General features: G+C 41.9%; 1 protein-coding gene across 1 annotated transcript in view; it reads right to left on the reverse strand.

The window, feature by feature from the left end:
• Positions 1–17,683, reverse strand: part of col6a3 (collagen, type VI, alpha 3) — a 60,253-nt gene that overhangs the window by 30,574 nt on the left and 11,996 nt on the right. The window contains exons 17-43 of the mRNA XM_055230521.1: positions 16,992–17,585; positions 16,207–16,806; positions 15,413–16,006; positions 14,628–15,227; positions 13,834–14,427; positions 13,049–13,648; positions 12,255–12,848; positions 11,470–12,069; positions 10,676–11,269; positions 9,891–10,490; positions 9,004–9,615; positions 8,000–8,635; positions 6,656–7,246; positions 4,796–5,404; positions 3,838–4,169; positions 3,444–3,522; positions 3,226–3,371; positions 3,053–3,145; positions 2,109–2,162; positions 1,915–1,986; positions 1,813–1,839; positions 1,690–1,734; positions 1,545–1,598; positions 1,380–1,442; positions 462–527; positions 311–364; positions 192–227 (exon numbers count right to left, since the gene is read on the reverse strand). Of these exons, the coding sequence (XP_055086496.1) occupies positions 192–227; positions 311–364; positions 462–527; positions 1,380–1,442; positions 1,545–1,598; positions 1,690–1,734; positions 1,813–1,839; positions 1,915–1,986; positions 2,109–2,162; positions 3,053–3,145; positions 3,226–3,371; positions 3,444–3,522; positions 3,838–4,169; positions 4,796–5,404; positions 6,656–7,246; positions 8,000–8,635; positions 9,004–9,615; positions 9,891–10,490; positions 10,676–11,269; positions 11,470–12,069; positions 12,255–12,848; positions 13,049–13,648; positions 13,834–14,427; positions 14,628–15,227; positions 15,413–16,006; positions 16,207–16,806; positions 16,992–17,585 (9,539 nt within the window). The remainder of the gene's footprint in view (positions 1–191; positions 228–310; positions 365–461; positions 528–1,379; positions 1,443–1,544; positions 1,599–1,689; positions 1,735–1,812; positions 1,840–1,914; positions 1,987–2,108; positions 2,163–3,052; positions 3,146–3,225; positions 3,372–3,443; positions 3,523–3,837; positions 4,170–4,795; positions 5,405–6,655; positions 7,247–7,999; positions 8,636–9,003; positions 9,616–9,890; positions 10,491–10,675; positions 11,270–11,469; positions 12,070–12,254; positions 12,849–13,048; positions 13,649–13,833; positions 14,428–14,627; positions 15,228–15,412; positions 16,007–16,206; positions 16,807–16,991; positions 17,586–17,683) is intronic.

Genomic DNA, 17,683 nt, shown 5'->3' on the forward strand with positions numbered 1-17,683 from the left:
GAGGGATCACTGTAATGAAGAAAATCATGCAGTTGTCAGGTAACGAAGATGTGAAATTATATACTCAGATGTGACTTATATTCCACATACACGTCACAATTGAGTATAAGTCACACCCCCGACCAAACGGTTTGTATAAAAATGAAATGACCAATCACTAATTAAATCAGAAGTGATTGAAAATGTCTTACAGATGGGCCAGGTGGTCCTCTTCTGCCGTTGGATCCCTATAAATTGACACCAAGTGCTGATTAGTTTAAGGGAAAAACACAAACAACCAATTTGAAATCCATATTAATTAAAATTTTACTCTTCTGCCAGGATCTCCGGGTGGGCCTGCTCTTCCATCACCACCTGCCTCTCCCTGTAAATGACAATAATAAGATCAACCAAACGTTCAAACTGCTAAAAATGCTAATATTATAATATGCTAGTTAGACAGTATAGTAGTAGATAGTTACCGGCAGACCAGCATCACCAGGTTCTCCTTTAGGTCCAGGTAGGTTGTTATCTCTTCCACTTTGGCCCTGTTGAAAAGAAGATAAATCTGGATGACATTTTTCCTCATTATCTTATCATTCTGTCGTATAAATCATTTGTTTGCGATGAAGTGATGTTGGAAACTCTAAGAAAAGATTCATTATAGTCAGTTCAGTTCAATTTATTAGAAACAGACAAGCAAATTAATCAAGAAAACAAGCAAATGGAGAACTGTCTCAGAGCGCCCCCTGTCCTCAGACCCTCCTTCTCGTTAAGGAAGTCGATTTGTATGTTTTATTATCCAGCCAAAACCAGTAGCTATTGCGCATTCTTCTTGTCCTTATAACTGTTTATGTGTTGTTACCGTAACTGCTTTTGCATGTGACACCTGGTTGCTGTGGCGTGTGATGTGAAGGTTCTTTTGGTCAGTTTCTGGTCAGTTTTGGAGCGGCTCTAGTGAGTTGAGTTGCTGTTGTTTTGCTCTTGTTTTGTCGCGGGTCATGACCTACAGTAGCCCTTGTGCTCAGAAGAACTCCGGCGTGTTTTCTTCCACCAGAACGCTACAATATTCTCTTTGTTTTTCCTGGTGTTGGAGCTGTGTTATTGACCCTGGTGGATGCATAATGTTTGTGTTCCCCATTGTGTGACTAATAAAAGTTGATCTCATCTTACGTTTCTATAAGTCAGTTACATTGGCTGCATTCTTGTCCTGCTTTTGGTCCTGGTTTAGTCCTGATGTATACTTGGTTTGGTCCTGTTCTTAGCCTGGTTCTGGTCTAGATCAGGTTTAGTTCCAGGTTTAGTCCCAGTTTTGTCCTGGTTTATTCTATTTTTTAATGTGGTGGTGTCTGAACAGAGTGAAAATTTTGTGAACACTGTATATAACAAAGTATACTTACAGGATCACCTCTGATTCCCATCTCTCCTCTTTCTCCTGCTTGACCTTTAGCGCCTTTGGGTCCCTATAAGCAACAAATATTAGACAATTATTGACCAGTCGTAGTACTAGTAGTAGTCATAGTAGTAGTAGTGGTAGAAGTTTAGTAAAGCAGTTAATGACTTACTCTTCTGCCTGATGTTCCTCTGTCTCCACCTGATCCAGGAACTCCACTTTTACCCTAAAATAATAAAACAATACAGACCAAATTTGTTAGAAAAAAAAAAAAAAAAACAACTTTATTATTATTGTAGAGACGCTGCACAGCTCACGTCTTCTCCGTTGATGCCGTCAAGACCAAGCTCTCCATTTTCACCCTGTAAAATGGTAAGTGCTGAGTTATTGCATGTAAAACTTCATACTGAAATTGTAAAAAAAATCAGACTATACATTACCTTCTCTCCTGAATAGCCACGTCCACCCTGAATATAAAAAAAGGACAATATTTTTATACCATTCAAAGTCATAAAAACAAAAGTCTATGTGCAAAAGTTCACCTTGGTTCCTCTTGGTCCGGGACAACCCTGGAAACCCTGAGTACCATTCACACCAGGAGGACCTCTCTCTCCCTAAATACAAAATAGATGAATCAAATGTTAAAATAAACAAAAAAGAAATGAACAACTATGTACATTTATCACAATCATTTCAGGTTGATTGATGTTAGATTGATTAGATCATTGAAACTTACAGGTCCACCCTCATCTCCGGGATGTCCTTGGCTTCCTGGAAGACCTGGATCTCCCTGAAAAGCAAATATGGCATTTTTACCTATATGCACACTTATAATATCTATATGCACACTCTTATAATATCTATACACACACTTTTATAATATCTATACGCACACTTTTATAATATCTATACGCACATTTTTTATATCTATATGCACACTTTTATAATATCTATACACACACTTTTATAATATCTATACACACACTTTTATAACATCTATACACACACTTTTATAACATCTATACACACACTTTTATAACATCTATACACACATTCTTATAATATCTATATGCACACTTTTATAATATCTATACGCACACTCTTATAATATCTATACGCACACTTTTATAATATCTATATGCACATTTTTATAATACATATATGCACACTTTTATAATATCTATGCGCACACTTTTATAATATCGATACACACACTTTTATAACATCTATATGCACACTTATAATATCTATATGCACACTTTTATAATATCTATATGCACATTCTTATAATATCTAAACACACACTTTTATAATATCTATACACACACTTTTATAATATCTACGCACACTTTTATCATATCTATACGCACTTTTATAACATCTATACGCACACTTTTATAACATCTATACGCACACTTTTATAACATCTATACGCACACTTTTATAACATCTATATGCACACTTTTATAATATCTATACGCACACTTTTATAACATCTATATGCACACTTTTATCATATCTATACGCACACTTTTATAACATCTATATGCACACTTAAAATATCTATATGCACACTTTTATAATATCTATATGCACACTTTTATAACATCTATATGCACACTTTTATAATATCTATACACATTTTTATAATATATATATGCATATGATTATGTGTGATACCTTCTGTCCACCAAATCCGACTGCCCCTCTGTCTCCCCTGGTTCCTGTACACTTGCAGGGGACCCCACAGCACTCCCTCTCTGCAATACTGTCCTATTGGCAAAACATAAACAAAAATCATTTTAAAAATATAGTATAGGATATTTTAGGTCAAAATGTTCTTTAATATTTACAAGTTCTTCCAACAGCTCATAGTCCAAGTCCATGATGTTGACGCGCAGAGGTCGAGTGTATCTAAAACCTCTGCCAAATTCAAGCAGCAAAGCCTCTTCAAACTTGGGCACTCGCTCAAGTCCAACCAGGATGAAGCTGCTCACTCCTACAAAACAAATAATACATTTATTTAAGGTCATAAAATCAAAGTAAATGAAAATATATCAACATTTTTTACCTGACTTCTGCAATTCATCAGCTCTTCTCTTCATTTCAGCGTATGGTGCATCCACTCCATCAGTCAGATGAATCACAACCTGCAAAAACACAAATACAAAACACTGAGCGGGACAGTTTTTGGCAATAAAAACCTCTGTAATTGAATGAAACCAAGACACATATTTTTTATGCCATGCTTTGGAAGATTATTAAGGAGCTTGTTTAAAATATTAAAACTACGTTAAATTGCACATAATTAAAAGGATACTGCTTTGCCTTGTACTCCCAAAACTACACGAGCATTATATAGCATAATTAAGCATTATTTACTGTCTTCACTCGATCTCAGGAAACAATATGAGCTATAAGTCACAGGAGATATGTGAACATAGTAGTGCTCGTCATGTACTTACCTTCACAACATTATCCTGCCTGTTTTTGAACCGTGTATTATAGGCCGAAATAGTGTCTCCATTGAGAACAAAGGGGCCTCGTGTGCGCAGTCCTCTGAATCCCTCAAACAGCTCGTCTGCATTTTCAGTGAAATCCAATTGAACAGCGCCACCAGGGCCCATGGCCAACATCCCCATCTGAATAGAAGGAACCTGCCCAGAAGAGCAACTGATCGACGCCATCTTAGAAATCCTCTGTAAAATGGCTCCCATTTTGCTCTGGAGGTTGGTCTGAGCACTGAAGATGTTTGGGGCATTCACGTCAAAACCAAGCAGGACTTCAATGTTGCAAGCTGGAAGAAAACAATGATTTAATTCACATGTTACTACAAATAATAAACAAGGTTCTAGTGTTTCTATCCATGGGTTTCCAAATTATGAAACATTAGGACCGTTACCACAACAATTAACAATTCAAACCATCATAATGGTTATATTTGGATAATTTCAGCCCTGGACTTGATCATCTCTGCTGAATAACAGGTAAAAGGCTGTTAACTTGAAAACTACTGCTTCATGGCATCACAAGGTCTAACAGAGTGTTTTGAGCTTTGGAGATGCAGACAGATTAATAAAAATGGCTTACTCAAATGTGTGAATGAAAGAAAACACTCCAGGTCTGTTTTTTTAGGAAGTAATAACATAACAACAGGGTTTAAAACTTCTCTGTCAGGAAAATAATCTATAAGTCATTTTTTGTTTTTGTTTTGTTATTTTCTATTAAGGAGTCATTGTTGTCAGTTGTCAGAACTTAAACATATTATTAACATAGTGTGTGGACCCAATCCCAAATAAATAATGATAAAATGCAACATTTGAGTTACAGTTAGGATATTTCTTCAAAAAATATGAATATTATATATAGCCCCATCTAAATTAAGAGATTCTGAACCCCATCCAGGCAACAACTGTTACTTACATTTGGCAGTGGTTTCAGATGTAACACACACAAGCTTCCCTTTCACTTCATCATCAAGCGCTTCCAGGATCTGTTCATTTAGCTCGGACAGCTCCAGATAGGTCCCTGCTCTGGCTACGGTGGATGTCTCGCTAGCTAGGTTTTCCAACTCATCCAAAATGTCTCCAACTCCAACTGTAAAGATCCTGGTTCCTGTTTTCTTCAGTGCAAGCGCTGCTGATTTGCTATCGTCAGCTGATCGACCACCAGTAATAAGCATAAGGATTTGAGGAGTGCCTTCGTCTTTTCTGCTCCCTTTTTCTTTAATAAAATGCTTTTCTTGGACATGTTTGATTGCAGCACCAGTGTTGATTCTGCGTCCTCCTTTGTACTCAGCCCTCCCAATCGCACTAATAATATCGTCCTTGTTGTTGTAAGAATTTAGGAAGAAGGCATCTGTGACATCTGTGGCGTAATGCGCAAGGGCAAATCTCAGCTCGTCTCTATCATTGTAAAACAGGTCAATTAGATTGATCACAAAGTTCATGACCTCGCCGAAGTTTTCCTTGCCCAGGTTTATGGAGCCGTCTACCAAAAACACAATGTCTGCCTTTTTTACACCAAGGCCACCTAAAGAAAAAGAAGATGATCAGATATTTTAACAAAACCCTAACTATACAGTATTTGTCTACAAGCTATATTATACTGTTCAGAATTTAATTTTTCAAACACTTCATCAAAATTGTGGCTTAAAACTCCCATCTGACCCTCCCCTGTATTCTCACATATAATCACTACTATCTACATTACTGCTGTCTGATAGTGTGCCAGCTTTGGCCTGACAGAAGAAGAACAGAGAGCACAGGTGAGACTGGACAAAGGCCAGGTGAGGGGGATTTGCAAACTTGCAGATAGCTAGCTTTAGGGAGGTTACCAAAAGTGTCTGTGATTGAGGACCTGAGTAATAGACTAATGTAACCCTGATTAGAAAAGGCTATGCAATATTTCAAACAGCTTCAAATAAGCTAAACATTCTACTATAATCTACATACCTGCTTTCCACTTACTCATCCCAGCCTGTTCAAAATCAGTTCAAATCAGTGCTTTTACATGCAGGCACAGAAATTCGAATTTGTGCCTTTATTCGCTTGTTTGGATGGGCAGCCATTCGAATTTCTCTCAATCGCACCTGGTTAACGCGATTCAATGTTGGACTATTGCCGCATGTATATGACTCACTGCTGATATGGTAGAACAGACATTTAGCAGCACAAGCAAGACAACATGTAGTCCGGTATTAGTTTTGTTCACTATTGCATATAAAGAACACATTATGTAATCTTGTTGCTTTAATTCTCTTTTAAACATGATTTTGGTCAACGTGGGTATTTTAAAATGTTCTATCTCAAATGTCTTCATTTGGAAAATATATTTACACCTCGGTTTAGAGGTTGGAGCTTTGCTGTCAGCAATGGGAATGAAAAATGGCAAAATAAACAAAAGAAGTCCTTATCCCATGTGACAGCCGTGCCATGCATTTACTGTGAACACAATTTGATTGTAGAATGAGTCCAGTGATGATTTATGGGCTTACAAATTGCGTAGGAGACATCCGCAGTTTTATCTGTGACACAACTTAATAGGCAAAATGCGAACGTGGAATAATGGATCAATGAAATAAGCAAAATGCAACACCAGGTATGTTTTTGATAAGGAGATAAAGGTATAACATGTTTAAAAGCTCAAAAAAGTCAAGTTTGCATTATATGTGTTCTTTAAAATTGTTGAAAGATGAGAACCTCTGATATAATGACTTATTTGGGGATGTATCGCCATGTTCCATGTTTGCTCTGCATGTAAACACACTGACTGATCTAGTACCTTCAGTCACAGTGGGGATTTCTTCAATTCTTCCACTTAGTCTGGTGATGAGCGTGTCTTTGAGTACCGGCAGGGATGGAAACGTTGGCACATGAAGGACATCTTCAGAGCTGGTGGCGATTTGTGCTAGCTGCCTTTTGTCGGCACCAGATGCACCAACACCAATGCAGTTCACCCTGGAGCTCTTTAGCAGTGGACCAAAAATAGCCACATCTTGGGGCGATCGTCCACCAGTCAAGACCACAAGATGTTGTGAAGCCTCAATCGGGCGAACACCGGCTGATGGTTTAAGCTCATTTTGTATGACATAGTTGATTGCATCGGCAAGGTCTGAGGAGCGGCCACCCATTTGCCTGAGCCTTTTCACGGCAGATAAAACAGCTGCTTTGTTGTTGTGAGAGTTCAGAGAGAATTCGGTCTTGACTCTATCGGAATACTGAACTATTCCCACACGCACTTGGTCTGGCTGCACGTCCAGCTGCTGCACAATGTTGACGATGAAGTCACGAATGTGAGCAATGCCTGAGGCTCCAGTATTGTCTGAACCATCAATAAGGAAGATCACATCCTTTCTTCCAAGATTGACAATTTCTGCAATATGATGACAACAAACATTTATAATTAAAAATGCCTTCCATGCACACATTTGCTTCTGCTTGTGCTGGGTTCAGGCGCAGCAGTCTAAGACGTCCCTCTTTCTTGACACTTGCTCTGCCTTTTTAAAGGAAGACAGAGTTTCCCAGGACAGCTGAGAGACACAGTCCTTTGACTGTGTCCTGGGTAAACTCCTGTCAGTGTGGAGGAGCAGCGACTCTACTCAGAGTTCCTCTGAGGTGGCTGAGCTCTAAGTGAGAGCCAGTCATCCTGCAGAAAAAGCTCATTTGAGCCACATGTATCTGAGTTCTTGTCCTTATGACCATAAGTGTGAATAGGAAATATGTAGATTGATCAGTAAATAAAGAGCTTTGCTGCTTGGCTTTGCTCTTTTTTTACTACAACAGACTGACACAGCAACCGCATTGAGACGGGCACTGTACCGACCTATCTGTCAATCTTCCACTACTTCCTACCCTCACTTATGCACAAGTCTCCAAGATACTGACACTCCTCCTTTTTTAAACTGTGAAGCCAATAGGACAGTAATGCGTGAAATGGAGATAAAATGCTGATTGGAATATAACATCCGGATTTTATCTCTTGCAGTCCAACATGCACTAGAGAGTTCAGTTAACAAATTAGTGACGAGAAAGCATTCTCTGGTAGTTATTATTTCACTATGGTGCTTTAAATATCAAAGTTAGTGAAAGTAAAGTAATAACGTGCAAAAGAGAAAACATTTCTTACCAGTCAGCACAGGAGGTTGAGGTGCAGGGACATAAGAACTGATAATATCTGTGGTGGATGTAGTTGTGACTGAATCTAGCAGCCTATTCTCAATTGATGGAAGTTGATTGAAAGAGTCAACTTTATGGACAAATTCAGGTTTCAGAGAAATTTGTCTCAGTTCGTCAGCATCAGCGTTTCTGGAACCAACAGCGAGAGGAGCAATCTGGTTCCTCTTCAGCTGATCTGCCGCGGAGGACACATCATCAGAAGACTTTCCTCCAGTGACCAAAATGAGAAACTGTGGAACACCCTCCTCAATGCGGCTTCCTGCTGATCTCTGGTAGATGTTTCTTCCAACAAATTCAAGAGCCCGACCTGTGTTGAGGACACTGCCACCTCGGCTCCTTAGCCTCTGCACGGCATTGCGGACCTCTTGTGCAGTAGAGTGTTCATTCAGGAGAAATTCCACTTTTGGATCTTCACTGTATTGTACCACAGAGATTCTAACAGCATCGAGTCCCACATCTAGCTTATCCACAACTCTTCGGATCATCTCTCGAATGGCAGGGAACTCACTGCGCACTGCTGTTGTTCCGTCAATGAGGAAAACAACATCTCTTTTGACGTCTCCGGATGGCGCTGGTGTAACTACTACTGCAGAATAAGAAAAACAAAACATGTAATTTTTTAAGAAAAACAAACATTAAAACACAAATCTAATAATAAATATTTGAAAGACCCAAAGTGTAATGTCCCCTGTTTTATAAAAAAAAAAAAAAAAAAGGATTTTGCTTGCACAGGCCAGGGTTGGGAGAGTTAATTTTCTGTACATCATCAACTTTGTCTTCATACACTTGAAGTACACCAAGTTACTCATGAAATATAAAAAAAAAATAGCCCTATAGAACTGGGTAAATAATTTGAAAAGATAATTTACATTTCACATTTTTTTTTTTTTTTTTTTTTGTTTTTTTTACTGGGGATTGCTTGCTGAGTATTAAACTCAAATTTTCATGTCCTACCTTCATATTCAGGAAATACTGGGGCCAGCCTTGCGATATCATCATCTGACATCTCTGTCAAAGTGTTGATTAGAGTTTCTTGGACTGTGTACAAGCCAGGAAGATCATCCACAGTATATGCAAAGTTGGGCACATAGGACACAATCTGAAGCTCAGTTGGGTTGACATCTCTGGTTCCAATGCTGAAAGGTAGTACTCTGGATCGCTTCAGAGTAGACGCGGCCCGCTGGATGTTATCTGTAGCAGGACCACTAGAGACTGCAATAACGAACTGTGGTACACCTTCTTGCCTCCTGCTTCCACGGGCTGCTGTTATCATGTCACTGTTGAGAAACTCCAGAGCTTGGCCCAGGTTGCGTTGTCTTCCACCACGTCTGCGTAGTCCACTAATAGCATTAAGGACAGCATCTTTGGTGGAATGGGAGTTGAGATACATATCAGCTTGGGGAGAGTCAGCATACTGGACCACACCGATACGGATTTTGTTCTCTCCAACATTCAGGGTCTCCACAACCCTTCTCATGAACTCTTGGAGGATTGGGAATTCCCGCCCAACGCCATCGGACCCATCAACAAGGAAAATGATATCCTTCTTGGGACCTTGTGTTTCAGCTGAAATGAGAGAAAAAAAAAAAAAGAAAAGATACATATGTTATGTAATGAACATGACTGTTAAAAGGACAAAATGGAAAAAACAAAAACGCCAATACAGTAAAGGTGGTGTGTTTTTTTTCTTTCTTTTTTTATGAGAGGATTGGAAGAAATATTACAAATCATATTATTTTAGAGACAAATAGAAAAAAAAATATGTATGTGAAAAACGTGTGAAGGCCAAAAAGAGGTGAAATGAAGGATACTATTTAATAAAATGTGTAAGGGAAACGTACCAATATGAGAGGTAATGTCAGGGGAACTGTCAACAATCACAGTCTCAACAGAGGACTGAAGTTGCTGCAGGATATTTGGAAGGTCATTGAATCTAGAAAGTAGCAAAGATGCATTCGGCTCATGTGAAATCTTTTGCATTTCTCTCGGGTCTGTGTTTCTGGTTCCAATTGCAAATGTCAAGACACCCATTTGTTTGAGAGCAGAGGCCGGGGCATCAACGCTGTCAAAAGACCTGCCGCCGCTTAACAATATCAACAGTTGTGGCACTCCTTCTTGGCGCCTGCTTCCAGCAGAGGCCGTGAAGATGTTATCCCTCAAGTACTGGAGTGCTGCACCAGTGTTGAGGGGTCTTCCACCTTTGTGCCTCAAACCTCTGATTGTGTCAAGGATTTCTCCTTTAGTTGAGTAAGTGTTCAGGTAGAACTGGACAGCAGGATCTCTGCTGTACTGAACCACTGACACACGATCTCTCTTTTCATCCACATTCAGTCTCTCTACCATTCTCTGGACAAAGTTTTGCATGGCTGGGAATTCATTCCTAGTACCATCAGATCCATCCAACAAGAAAACAACATCTCTTCCAGCTTGCTGTCTCACCACTAGGGAACACAGAATGAGGCATGTCAACTATTTACCTGAAACATTTTTCCTAGATATATCATGACTGACCACGCATACAAGAATCGTGCAGCTACCGTTGCATGGATGTGGCTAATGACTAAGCTACATAAGGTTGCTTTGCATTGTTTTATAATAATGAAGCAAAACTGTGTCACATTCTTACCGGTTACATTTGGTGTGATAGGCGTGACCTGCACTACTGTTGTGCCCATTACAGAAGAGAGCTGCTCTTGGACATTGGGGAGGTCAGAGAAGTCAGACACAGACACAGCATAACTGGTGTTATATGCTATGTTTTTCATCTCTGCCCCAGCAGCCCTCCCTGCTCCAATGCCAAGCACAATGATGCCCTTGTCTCTGAGAGCAGTGGCCGTTGTTTCGGCATCGTCCGAAGACCTTCCACCATTTAGAAGGATCAACATCTGTGGAACACCTTGCAGACTCCTACTCCCAGCAGAGTTTGTGAAGACATTGTCCCTGACGTATTGGAGGGCCGCCCCGGTGTTGAGGGGTCTGCCTCCTCTGTGTCTCAGCCCTCTGACTGAATCCAAAACATCATCTCTGGTGTCATGTGTGTTCAGATAGAAAATGACTTCTGCATCTCTGCTGTACTGGACCACAGACACACGGTCAGTGTTTTCTCCTACATTAAGAGTTTGCACCACTCTTTCCACAAAATCACGCATGGCAGGGAAGCCATTTCTTGTTGCATCAGAATCATCCAGAAGGAAAACTATATCCCTGTTGGCACTGTCAACTAAGAGCAGAACATTGGGACAATTAAAACAACAGCCACTGTCAATTTATCAGCTAGAGGTTTTTGTGTTATTTTTTTTCAAAATTAGAGGCTCTCTAGTAAACTACAGTCTTTCTTATAGCTATAACTGAACTAATTGGTTGGGCAACAGATTATGTTCCATATTTAGAAGGGGTTTCAGTCAGAGTTTTTGAACGTACCGGGTGCAGTTGGTGATTCAGGGGCTGCCTCAACAATCACAGTCTCAACAGAAGACTGAAGTTGTTGCTGGACATTGGGGAGGTCATTGAAGTCAGACACGGAGAGAGCATAACTCGGCTCATGTGAAATCTTTTGCATTTCTCTCGGGTCTGTGTTTCTGGTTCCAATTGCAAATGTCAAGACACCCATTTGTTTGAGAGCAGAGGCCGGGGCATCAACGCTGTCAAAAGACCTGCCGCCGCTTAACAATATCAACAGTTGTGGCACTCCTTCTTGGCGCCTGCTTCCAGCAGAGGCCGTGAAGACGTTATCCCTCAAGTACTGGAGTGCTGCACCAGTGTTGAGGGGTCTTCCACCTTTGTGCCTCAAACCTCTGATTGTGTCAAGGATTTCTCCTTTAGTTGAGTAAGTGTTCAGGTAGAACTGGACAGCAGGATCTCTGCTGTACTGAGCAACTGACACACGATCTCTCTTTTCATCCACATTCAGTCTCTCTACCATTCTCTGGACAAAGTTTTGCATGGCTGGGAATTCATTCCTAGTACCATCAGATCCATCCAACAAGAAAACAACATCTCTTCCAGCTTGCTGTCTCACCACTAGGGAACACAGAATGAGGCATGTCAACTATTTACCTGAAACATTTTTCCTAGATATATCATGACTGACCACGCATGCAAGAATCGTGCAGCTACCGTTGCATGGATGTGGCTAATGACTAAGCTACATAAGGTTGCTTTGCATTGTTTTATAATAATGAAGCAAAACTGTGTCACATTCTTACCGGTTACATTTGGTGTGATAGGCGTGACCTGCACTACTGTTGTGCCCATTACAGAAGAGAGCTGCTCTTGGACATTGGGGAGGTCAGAGAAGTCAGACACAGACACAGCATAACTGGTGTTATATGCTATGTTTTTCATCTCTGCCCCAGCAGCCCTCCCTGCTCCAATGCCAAGCACAATGATGCCCTTGTCTCTGAGAGCAGTGGCCGGTGTTTCGGCATCGTCCGAAGACCTTCCACCATTTAGAAGGATCAACATCTGTGGAACACCTTGCAGACTCCTACTCCCAGCAGAGTTTGTGAAGACATTGTCCCTGACGTATTGGAGGGCCGCCCCGGTGTTGAGGGGTCTGCCTCCTCTGTGTCTCAGCCCTCTGACTGAATCCAAAACATCATCTCTGGTGTCATGTGTGTTCAGATAGAAAATGACCTCTGCATCTCTGCTGTACTGGACCACAGACACACGGTCAGTGTTTTCTCCTACATTAAGAGTTTGCACCACTCTTTCCACAAAATCACGCATGGCAGGGAAGCCATTTCTTGTTGCATCAGAATCATCCAGAAGGAAAACTATATCCCTGTTGGCACTGTCAACTAAGAGCAGAACATTGGGACAATTAAAACAACAGCCACTGTCAATATATCAGCTAGAAGTTTTTGTGTTAGTTTTTTTCAAAATTAGAGGCTCTCTAGTAAACTACAGTCTTTCTTATAGCTATAACTGAACTAATTGGTTGGGCAACAGATTATGTTCCATATTTAGAAGGGGTTTCAGTCAGAGTTTTTGAACGTACCGGGTGCAGTTGGTGATTCAGGGGCTGCCTCAACAATCACAGTCTCAACAGAAGACTGAAGTTGTTGCTGGACATTGGGGAGGTCATTGAAGTCAGACACGGAGAGAGCATAACTCGGCTCATGTGAAATCTTTTGCATTTCTCTCGGGTCTGTGTTTCTGGTTCCAATTGCAAATGTCAAGACACCCATTTGTTTGAGAGCAGAGGCCGGGGCATCAACGCTGTCAAAAGACCTGCCGCCGCTTAACAATATCAACAGTTGTGGCACTCCTTCTTGGCGCCTGCTTCCAGCAGAGGCCGTGAAGACGTTATCCCTCAAGTACTGGAGTGCTGCACCAGTGTTGAGGGGTCTTCCACCTTTGTGCCTCAAACCTCTGATTGTGTCAAGGATTTCTCCTTTAGTTGAGTAAGTGTTCAGGTAGAACTGGACAGCAGGATCTCTGCTGTACTGAGCAACTGACACACGATCTCTCTTTTCATCCACATTCAGTCTCTCTACCATTCTCTGGACAAAGTTTTGCATGGCTGGGAATTCATTCCTAGTACCATCAGATCCATCCAACAAGAAAACAACATCTCTTCCAGCTTGCTGTCTCACCACTAGGGAACACAGAATGAGGCATGTCAACTATTTACCTGAAACATTTTTCCTAGATATATCATGACTGACCACGCATGCAAGAATCGTGCAGCTACCGTTGCATGGATGTGGCTAATGACTAAGCTACATAAGGTTGCTTTGCATTGTTTTATAATAATGAAGCAAAACTGTGTCACATTCTTACCGGTTACATTTGGTGTGATAGGCGTGACCTGCACTACTGTTGTGCCCATTACAGAAGAGAGCTGCTCTTGGACATTGGGGAGGTCAGAGAAGTCAGACACAGACACAGCATAACTGGTGTTATATGCTATGTTTTTCATCTCTGCCCCAGCAGCCCTCCCTGCTCCAATGCCAAGCACAATGATGCCCTTGTCTCTGAGAGCAGTGGCCGGTGTTTCGGCATCGTCCGAAGACCTTCCACCATTTAGAAGGATCAACATCTGTGGAACACCTTGCAGACTCCTACTCCCAGCAGAGTTTGTGAAGACATTGTCCCTGACGTATTGGAGGGCCGCCCCGGTGTTGAGGGGTCTGCCTCCTCTGTGTCTCAGCCCTCTGACTGAATCCAAAACATCATCTCTGGTGTCATGTGTGTTCAGATAGAAAATGACCTCTGCATCTCTGCTGTACTGGACCACAGACACACGGTCAGTGTTTTCTCCTACATTAAGAGTTTGCACCACTCTTTCCACAAAATCACGCATGGCAGGGAAGCCATTTCTTGTTGCATCAGAATCATCCAGAAGGAAAACTATATCCCTGTTGGCACTGTCAACTAAGAGCAGAACATTGGGACAATTAAAACAACAGCCACTGTCAATATATCAGCTAGAAGTTTTTGTGTTAGTTTTTATCAAAATTAGAGGCTCTCTAGTAAACTACAGTCTTTCTTATAGCTATAACTGAACTAATTGGTTGGGCAACAGATTATGTTCCATATTTAGAAGGGGTTTCAGTCAGAGTTTTTGAACGTACCGGGTGCAGTTGGTGATTCAGGGGCTGCCTCAACAATCACAGTCTCAACAGAAGACTGAAGTTGTTGCTGGACATTGGGGAGGTCATTGAAGTCAGACACGGAGAGAGCATAACTCGGCTCATGTGAAATCTTTTGCATTTCTCTCGGGTCTGTGTTTCTGGTTCCAATTGCAAATGTCAAGACACCCATTTGTTTGAGAGCAGAGGCCGGGGCATCAACGCTGTCAAAAGACCTGCCGCCGCTTAACAATATCAACAGTTGTGGCACTCCTTCTTGGCGCCTGCTTCCAGCAGAGGCCGTGAAGACGTTATCCCTCAAGTACTGGAGTGCTGCACCAGTGTTGAGGGGTCTTCCACCTTTGTGCCTCAAACCTCTGATTGTGTCAAGGATTTCTCCTTTAGTTGAGTAAGTGTTCAGGTAGAACTGGACAGCAGGATCTCTGCTGTACTGAACCACTGACACACGATCTCTCTTTTCATCCACATTCAGTCTCTCTACCATTCTCTGGACAAAGTTTTGCATGGCTGGGAATTCATTCCTAGTACCATCAGATCCATCCAACAAGAAAACAACATCTCTTCCAGCTTGCTGTCTCACCACTAGGGAACACAGAATGAGGCATGTCAACTATTTACCTGAAACATTTTTCCTAGATATATCATGACTGACCACGCATGCAAGAATCGTGCAGCTACCGTTGCATGGATGTGGCTAATGACTAAGCTACATAAGGTTGCTTTGCATTGTTTTATAATAATGAAGCAAAACTGTGTCACATTCTTACCGGTTACATTTGGTGTGATAGGCGTGACCTGCACTACTGTTGTGCCCATTACAGAAGAGAGCTGCTCTTGGACATTGGGGAGGTCAGAGAAGTCAGACACAGACACAGCATAACTGGTGTTATATGCTATGTTTTTCATCTCTGCCCCAGCAGCCCTCCCTGCTCCAATGCCAAGCACAATGATGCCCTTGTCTCTGAGAGCAGTGGCCGGTGTTTCGGCATCGTCCGAAGACCTTCCACCATTTAGAAGGATCAACATCTGTGGAACACCTTGCAGACTCCTACTCCCAGCAGAGTTTGTGAAGACATTGTCCCTGACGTATTGGAGGGCCGCCCCGGTGTTGAGGGGTCTGCCTCCTCTGTGTCTCAGCCCTCTGACTGAATCCAAAACATCATCTCTGGTGTCATGTGTGTTCAGATAGAAAATGACCTCTGCATCTCTGCTGTACTGGACCACAGACACACGGTCAGTGTTTTCTCCTACATTAAGAGTTTGCACCACTCTTTCCACAAAATCACGCATGGCAGGGAAGCCATTTCTTGTTGCATCAGAATCATCCAGAAGGAAAACTATATCCCTGTTGGCACTGTCAACTAAGAGCAGAACATTGGGACAATTAAAACAACAGCCACTGTCAATATATCAGCTAGAAGTTTTTGTGTTAGTTTTTATCAAAATTAGAGGCTCTCTAGTAAACTACAGTCTTTCTTATAGCTATAACTGAACTAATTGGTTGGGCAACAGATTATGTTCCATATTTAGAAGGGGTTTCAGTCAGAGTTTTTGAACGTACCGGGTGCAGTTGGTGATTCAGGGGCTGCCTCAACAATCACAGTCTCAACAGAAGACTGAAGTTGTTGCTGGACATTGGGGAGGTCATTGAAGTCAGACACGGAGAGAGCATAACTCGGCTCATGTGAAATCTTTTGCATTTCTCTCGGGTCTGTGTTTCTGGTTCCAATTGCAAATGTCAAGACACCCATTTGTTTGAGAGCAGAGGCCGGGGCATCAACGCTGTCAAAAGACCTGCCGCCGCTTAACAATATCAACAGTTGTGGCACTCCTTCTTGGCGCCTGCTTCCAGCAGAGGCCGTGAAGACGTTATCCCTCAAGTACTGGAGTGCTGCACCAGTGTTGAGGGGTCTTCCACCTTTGTGCCTCAAACCTCTGATTGTGTCAAGGATTTCTCCTTTAGTTGAGTAAGTGTTCAGGTAGAACTGGACAGCAGGATCTCTGCTGTACTGAACCACTGACACACGATCTCTCTTTTCATCCACATTCAGTCTCTCTACCATTCTCTGGACAAAGTTTTGCATGGCTGGGAATTCATTCCTAGTACCATCAGATCCATCCAACAAGAAAACAACATCTCTTCCAGCTTGCTGTCTCACCACTAGGGAACACAGAATGAGGCATGTCAACTATTTACCTGAAACATTTTTCCTAGATATATCATGACTGACCACGCATGCAAGAATCGTGCAGCTACCGTTGCATGGATGTGGCTAATGACTAAGCTACATAAGGTTGCTTTGCATTGTTTTATAATAATGAAGCAAAACTGTGTCACATTCTTACCGGTTACATTTGGTGTGATAGGCGTGACCTGCACTACTGTTGTGCCCATTACAGAAGAGAGCTGCTCTTGGACATTGGGGAGGTCAGAGAAGTCAGACACAGACACAGCATAACTGGTGTTATATGCTATGTTTTTCATCTCTGCCCCAGCAGCCCTCCCTGCTCCAATGCCAAGCACAATGATGCCCTTGTCTCTGAGAGCAGTGGCCGGTGTTTCGGCATCGTCCGAAGACCTTCCACCATTTAGAAGGATCAACATCTGTGGAACACCTTGCAGACTCCTACTCCCAGCAGAGTTTGTGAAGACATTGTCCCTGACGTATTGGAGGGCCGCCCCGGTGTTGAGGGGTCTGCCTCCTCTGTGTCTCAGCCCTCTGACTGAATCCAAAACATCATCTCTGGTGTCATGTGTGTTCAGATAGAAAATGACCTCTGCATCTCTGCTGTACTGGACCACAGACACACGGTCAGTGTTTTCTCCTACATTAAGAGTTTGCACCACTCTTTCCACAAAATCACGCATGGCAGGGAAGCCATTTCTTGTTGCATCAGAATCATCCAGAAGGAAAACTATATCCCTGTTGGCACTGTCAACTAAGAGCAGAACATTGGGACAATTAAAACAACAGCCACTGTCAATATATCAGCTAGAAGTTTTTGTGTTAGTTTTTATCAAAATTAGAGGCTCTCTA

Source organism: Periophthalmus magnuspinnatus, chromosome 21 (assembly GCF_009829125.3).
Source record: "Periophthalmus magnuspinnatus isolate fPerMag1 chromosome 21, fPerMag1.2.pri, whole genome shotgun sequence".
Taxonomy (NCBI): domain Eukaryota; kingdom Metazoa; phylum Chordata; class Actinopteri; order Gobiiformes; family Gobiidae; genus Periophthalmus; species Periophthalmus magnuspinnatus.